The 7,673-nt window shown below is 38.8% G+C and overlaps 1 protein-coding gene across 1 annotated transcript in view; it reads right to left on the reverse strand.

Annotated features, from left to right (window-relative positions):
* The window catches only part of epb41l5 (erythrocyte membrane protein band 4.1 like 5), a 41,671-nt gene that overhangs the window by 7,927 nt on the left and 26,071 nt on the right, over positions 1 to 7,673 (reverse strand). The window contains exons 17-19 of the mRNA XM_034886241.1: positions 1,385 to 1,536; positions 822 to 919; positions 457 to 591 (exon numbers count right to left, since the gene is read on the reverse strand). Of these exons, the coding sequence (XP_034742132.1) occupies positions 457 to 591; positions 822 to 919; positions 1,385 to 1,536 (385 nt within the window). The remainder of the gene's footprint in view (positions 1 to 456; positions 592 to 821; positions 920 to 1,384; positions 1,537 to 7,673) is intronic.

Genomic DNA, 7,673 nt, shown 5'->3' on the forward strand with positions numbered 1-7,673 from the left:
ATAAAAAGAGAGAGATAAATGGATAGATAGACAGAAGGGTGAGGGACTACTACAGCTACAGCATGCACCTCCATCTCATTTGATAGCAGAATAATATCACAACTATGACAATAACATGGATGTTTCCCACTTTACTGATATTCTGTAGCTGTGATGACCTCATTCTGCACACTGACACTGAAGCCAACTGATTGCTATTATTTCATATACAGTACATGAATAAAAAGCATTTTTACTTTTATAGCATTTTGCTATTATTCCCCATCCCTCTCTAATTTGATTTTCATAAACATAAAAAAATCCCAAAAATATTTCTTTAGAAATAGAGATTTGTTCAAATCAAATATGATGAACTGCCTTGACACAGTTCTAAACATGTTCACTGGCCTTGTACACCTTTCAAATCTGTGATCACCAAACAATACATTGCATCCAGTTTGGGGGTCCGTGCCTCACCTTGAGGGCCGCAGCCTCGGCTTGTGCTTTCAGGATGTTACTCTTCAGATCCTCTGGGGTGCACAGTGGAGTGACAACTGGACTACTGCCTGTATTGCTCAGACCACACTTCTCTGTGAGCTTCACAACATCTTCCTGTTGGAGCAGGGTAGGGTGGGGCACACACATCGCATCCAAAAAGAAGAGAGAACAAAATCATCATCACTTCTGAACAAATTATCCCTACTGTAATCCCGCTCTACTGGGGCTTGGACCAAATACAACATATCTTTATCTAAAAGGCGACAACACATTTTCATTAGTGTTTTTGGGTCCTATGATTAAAGCAGAAAATTAACAGAAATACTATATGAACAAAAACCCACCTGATTATTCATTACCATATTGACATTGATGTTATTTTTTGGAGTACCAAGAAGCGGAATGCTCTCCAACTCCAGCTGTTTTAGACGAGCTGCTGCTTCTGGAGAGACACAGCGTTAAACTTAAATACACAACTGCATTGTCTTTAAAAGAATATAGTAAGACAATTATAATTAAATCACAAGTGTTATTTATTATGCTACCATTTTTTCAGTGTACTCATCCAGAAGTTCTCTTGTTTACTTATGACTGACATCATCAGCTCTGGTGTTTGACGGACGTAAAGTTAATGTAAATGTAACTGTTGTTGGAACTAACTAAAAACAAGTAAGCAAAAGCAAAGTAAATGTATGAGATGTGAATAAGATAGGAGTGAGTCCGAGCGGTAATGCCAGTGTCTCGTAGACTGACACATTGTCACTGTACCCTGATATATTTCCAAATACATTTTCACACATGCTAGGGATGCTCACAGGCGTATAGTGCTTTATTTGAAAGATTTTTCCTATATACATTTGTCACTATGAATTTACTTTGTGGTACACTAGATTTTCTGTAATCTCACCAGCGAGCCCGAGAACATCTTCCCCACTGACACTGGGGGTAGCAAAGGCGTTACTTGGACCAGACTCGTCTGTAGCTGCCGCTGTGGGAACGACAGGAGCCCTGAGGACATCATCAATGCACGTCTCTATCAGGTCAGCAGCCATGGGCAGACTATAGAGACAGAAAACAGGAGGAGGGGGATATGAAATAACAACAGATCAAAAATAATCATGTTCAAATACCAACACAAACAAAACAATGGAGGAGATAATGCAAGTGTTAAAACAAAACTACAACAAAATAAGTCAGAATTAGACAGCTGTACAACTTACCTGCAGCATACATTAGGCATGAATGGACTCCACAAAGATGTCAACTGGCCCATGACGATATATCAGAGGATATTTTAGAATAACTTCCCATAAAGAAAAATTACAATAAATCAAATAAAAGCATGATAGAATGTCCATTTAGGCCACTGTGGAAAAATATCTCTGGCCAAAGCAAATCATGGAGGTTCATAGGTGCTCTGGTGGGTTTAGAAAAAAATAGACATTCATCCACCATATTTAGAATTAAAAAAAATAATAAAAATGTTATCAGGAATACAAGAAAGTAGAAAAAACATTCCTGTTCTTTTTACCACAAATATGTCGGACCTGTCTCCAATAAAGGAAAGCTCTTAAAAAAATAACGTTGCTGAAAAGGTCTTTTCAAGAGGTAAATAAGCAGAATTCAGTCAACGGAAAGAAGTCTTCAAAGCATGCAATAACTTTTGTAGGATAATAAATTTGGCGTAATATTCTTAGAATTATTCTACATTTCCTGCTCTTTCAGCAGCCCTGTAATTATTATCCAATATTTCTGTAGCCTGAAGACACAGTGAAACATGACAAGTATATATTACTACATTCCACCTGCAGAGAACAGGGGCTAAAGCACGTCACACACAAAGATGTAATGAAAAAAAGTAGAATGTTTTGCCTGGGGAAGCACAAACAAAATGTATATGAACACTCCAATATGTTAAGTAATCCAAGAAGGAAACGTGTGTGGTTAATAAACACAATGCCCTGTGTACTGTATTTACACGGAAATGCATCACATGCCAAGTTAAGAGATTCATTGGGAGACAATCCATCTTCTCCAACAACCCCCAAAGGTTCAAAGCATAAAAGTAGGAGCCATTATCTTGTCATGTTCAATGCTATAAGAAGCCTTGTGTCTGTATCTTCGTTGTTACTGTGCTTCATAGTTAACAGCAACAACTAGCGTTGGGCTAGCATTTTTGAATCATATTTATTATGTATTTGACAGCTAGGGTACAATTTGGTTGACAGCAAAAAAAGATACACATGATAAAAGTAACAAAGCAATAGAAAACACAAAGTTACATGTATCAAGAGCAGTCCTGGCTTTTTGTTTCTGAATTGATAAACATACAGTTCAGAAAGATATACATCCTTTGGTCATAGTTAAGTTGTAAACATTCAACTAAGCAATACTATGAAATCATCTTCATTGGTTGAACTGTGCAAGAAACTGTTGTTAAGCGGTGTAGTTAAGGTGTAGGTAAACCTTTTGTGATTATCGACTTCTACACACTGCTCTTTATCTATCGGCCAAACCCATCATTACTGTTGTGCTTGAGTCATTTCATAATAACCATCCACAGCTGCAGTTGTGTTAAAAAAATAAGATAAACAATTTCCGTTCGATTATGATTCACTTTGAGATTTTAATGCAATTATGCTTTCTTGTCAGCAGTTAGATGAGAAGGTCAGTGTTACTTTATTTATTTAAGTAAAGTCCAGGATATGTTTGGGCTGGCTTAACACTGGAAGCAGGGACAAACCGCTAACCTCCAACAAAACACACAAATATGTCTTCCAGTCTTTCTAAAATGTGTTCAACACGCAAGAAACTGTAGAAAAACAACAGAGTGAAAGTAACTCTTTTCTCCGGGCTCTGTTTTGTTGTGCCAAACTAGGTTAAAAACCTCTCAGACAATTTCTTTCAGACAAGGAAAACCCTATTGACCTTAACTAATTAAATATTGACCTTCTTATCCATCTACCTTTTAAAACAGAGTAGCAGATCCATTAAATGTGCACATTAAATAAAAAATAGAGAAAATCATTTTACATTCAAATAATTTGATGGAACTAATTAATACAGCGATAGTGTTTAAGATATTATAAAAACACTAAACTTTAAAACAATTTTGAGAGAATGACTATGGGATTTGAAGAGGACTATCCATTCAGGAACAACATGACCTATTGTTTACTTGCACAGTCAATAGTGAAGTTGGATTTTTTAGCCACTGATACTGTCTCAGCCCCGCCAGCGAGTTTCACCATGAGGTTAAGAGTGAAGGACAGGGGAAGGAGAGTGGAGAGACACAATGAGAGAGACAAAGAATGTTTAGAAGTAGAGCTGGGCAGCGATTACAATTTTTAATCGCGATTAATCGCATAATTTCCTTGATTAATCGCGATTAATCGCAAAATGAAATAATGAATTCAAAAGTAGTGTATATAGTGCAATTTTATTTTAAATGTTCTGCCTTATGAACAAAAGTGCTGTAACATTTGTTCTGCAAAAACTTACCAGCATTTTGTAGCAGTTAAATAAAATATTTAGTGTACATATCAACTTAAACATAATGTATTTATCATGTCCAGAGTTTAATTCCATCTGGTTGGAACGTGTTGCATTAGAGACTCCTTCTGTCCACTGTTAAGCAGAGACACTGTGGGACACTGTCCAACGCGCTGTAAAGCAGAGACACTGAGGGACACTGGAGACCGTGCGCAAAGCAGGGGACATGATCAGAAGGCAGAAGGCTCGCAGCAGCGATCAGATTTTGTATTTATTCGTACTATCTGGGCTAACTTCGGGGACTTTATTTGACACATTCCACTGCTGTGCAACTTCAATAAAGTGTCCCGCGCATGTCTCAACATAATGTCTCTCCTCTGTTTTCAGTCCAGTCAGAGCATGTGAATGCAGCGCCCACTTTTCATAAGTATAATGCACTGTAACGCAGAGATAATTCTGGTTACCCAGTGAGTCCAGTAGTCCCCAGTGAGTAGTCCCCAGTGAGTAGTCCCCAGTGAGTCCAGTAGTCCCCAGTGAGTCCAGTAGTCCCCAGTAAGAGAAACAGCTGGTGTGTTTTGTAGCGTGGTTACTTTTGCAGTCCTCTCCTTTTTATACAACTCGTGTATTTTTCTTGTGATGGTGCGTGTTGAGGGAATCTCATACCTGCCGTCGTCATTGCGATTCTCAGACTTTTGTCCACTAATGGTCCTGCAGTCTGTAGCTGTCCACGTTGCTATGGCATTTGTTAGGGTCTCTTGCCTTTGTTTATCTCTACCCCCCCACGCTGCATCTAACGTAGTCTGCCAAAGCTTCGCGCCACTGTGTGTTTCGTTGAATGATTTGCTGGTATCAAATGTCAAGGTGAAATTTCAGACTGAAGTACTCCGGTGATACGAAAATTCGACTTTGCAGTGTAGAAAAACAACAGAGGGAAAGTAACTTTTATTCTCCGGGCTCTGTTTTGTTGTGCCAAACTAGGCTAAAATCCTCTCAGACAATTTCTTTCAGACAAAAATTTTCGGTGTTAATGAATTAATTAGTTAACACAATAATAACGCGTTAACTTGCCCAGCCCTATTTAGAAGGTAACAAAATGGGAGAGAAAAGAGCAGGAAATGTAGGATAACTTTTTAGATTTGCCTATGGAGCAAGGGTCAAGGAGAAATGGTAGGAAAAGCAGGGATTGACTGAAACATGACAGAAAAGGGCAGTATCAAGTGTGAGGGCTGTCAGTCTGTGAGAGGTGTTACCAGACAGAATATGTGCTACTTTGAGCAGTTTGAGTTAAAGAATGTTTCAGTTAATCCAAGGCATTCACACCAAATATGTCCTTCCATGTGGTAAAGTCACTTCCATAAAAACTGCTGAGCCAATCCCATTTATTAGTGTGCTGCTGTCCAATTCATGTCTGTGTAGAGGGTGAGACCGTTGTCAGTTCATCAGATCTGTCCATCATCTTGGGGGGAGCTTTGATGAGACATGAAGCAGTAAGGGTGGAGGGAAGAGGAGACCTGAAGAGAACAGGGTGGAGGAAAAAGACAAGGTGAAGGGGACAAACAGGAGGGGAGGTAAAGAGATGGAGGGTGAGTGAGTGTAGGTAAACCAAAAGAGGGACTGGCGGGAGAGAGGACAGGAAGCATTGATTAAAAACAGCAAAGAGGAGAGAGAGATTGTATGCAAATGAATGAGGGAGAGAAATAACACAGAAACAGCTAGTATAACAGGTATAAAGAAAACAGGAAGAGGGTAAAAGCGGAAGAAAATTGGGGCAGCTGACAACATGAGTCAGAGAGAAAAAAAGCTTAATTTGAAGTGTAATTCTTTGCATATGGCTTGACATGTAGGCTAACACTGGGGTCCGTCCCTGCAGGTCTAAAAACAGGGTTCCTTGAGGATTTTATTTCTGCTGTCAAACTAAAAAATGTTGTCATAGAAAATCCATTTTTTTTAAAGGCTTGGCAAGGAGAAGTGCTTAAAATTTGATTTTATTGGACTTAAAAAACATGAATAAATAATTAAGGCATTCAATGTTGCGATAGCCTGGTAGTGCCAGGATACTGAATACGCCATGTAACTTATGATAAATTGCTTCTGCTACACTGTACACCAGCGTGCATTTAAGTGTGCTGTGACATGTACACTTGAGTTAAGTGAAGTGGACTGGAGGTCTCTGGAGCAACAGTGACCTGGCTTTGCACCTCCAGCGACTGAGGTCTGATGGCCTATGTCAAGTCTGCGTTTATCTATTCAGTGCTGGAGGCCCTGAGCCAGAAGCTGTAATTTATGATGACAGCTCCACTGGGAGCACAAGAGGCAAGGGAGCATACAGTTCCCCATTGCTACTGTAAAACAGTGACTAACTTGATGATCTTTGACTAGATTTAAAGCAGATGAACTTGTGACCTTAATTTTTTTCCATAAATTTTTTTGTTAGCGATGGAGAATAAAATGTGATGCAATTATTACAATGGCATTATTTAATCTAGAGTTATCTACTCTCACTTCTGATGAGTAGAGAAAAGAATGAAGAAGTGGACTATCTTACAGGAAAGGATCAGAGAGAAGGCAACAGATAAAGACACAGCCGTACATGGCATCTTAAAACAGAAAGAATACAGATGTTTGGAGATTCCTTAAAATGAACGTAAAAAAACTTCAAATATTTCCAATTTCATTTGTTCAATTAGTAGTGGTTAACATTTGACTTTGGTTCAGAAATTGATGGTTAACTATTTCCACTTGGTAAAGAAATGTAATGCACTCTGAATGATCTGGCATTACTGTCAGGGAGATATTATATATATATATATATATATATATATATATATATATATATAGTGCCTTGCGAAAGTATTTGGCCCCCTTGAACTTTTCAACCTTTTGACACATTTCAGGCTTCAATCATAAAGATATAAAAAAAAATTTTTTGTGAAGAATCACCAACAAGTTGGACACAATTGTGAAGTGGAACAAAATCTATTAGATATTTTAAACTTTTTAGCAAATAAAAAACTGAAAAGTGGTGCGTGCAAAATTATTCGGCCCCCTAGCGTTAACACTTTGTAGAGCCACCTTTTGCTGCGATTACAGCTGCAGGTCGCTTGGGGTATGTCTATATCAGTTTTGCACATAGAGAAACTGAAATTCTTGCCCATTCTTCCTTGCAAAACAGCTCGAGCTCAGCGAGGTTGGATGGAGAGCGTTTGTGAACAGCAGTTTTTGGTTCTTTCCACAGATTCTCGATTGGATTCAGGTCTGGACTTTGACTTGGCCATTCTAACACCTGGATACATATATTTGTGAACTATTCCTTTGCAGATTTTGCAGTATGTTTGGGATTATTGTCTTGTTGGAAGATAAATCTCCGTCCCAGTTTCAGGTCTTTTGCAGACTCCAACAGGTTTTCATCCAGAATGGTCCTGTCTTTGGCTGCATCCATCTTTCCCTCAATTTTAACCATCTTCCCTGTCCCTGCTGAAGAAAAGCAGGCCCAAACCATGATTGACAGTGGGGATGGTGTGTTGAGGGTGATCAGCTGTGTTGCTTTTACGCCAAACATATCGTTTTGCATTGTGGCTGAAAAGTTCGATTTTGGTTTCATCTGACCAGAGCACCTTCTTCCACAAGTTTGGTGTGTCTCCCAGGTGGCTTGTGGCAAACTTTAGACGAGACTTTTTATGGATATCTTTGAGAAATGGCTTTCT

This window comes from Etheostoma cragini, chromosome 11, assembly GCF_013103735.1.
Source record: "Etheostoma cragini isolate CJK2018 chromosome 11, CSU_Ecrag_1.0, whole genome shotgun sequence".
NCBI classification, from domain to species: domain Eukaryota; kingdom Metazoa; phylum Chordata; class Actinopteri; order Perciformes; family Percidae; genus Etheostoma; species Etheostoma cragini.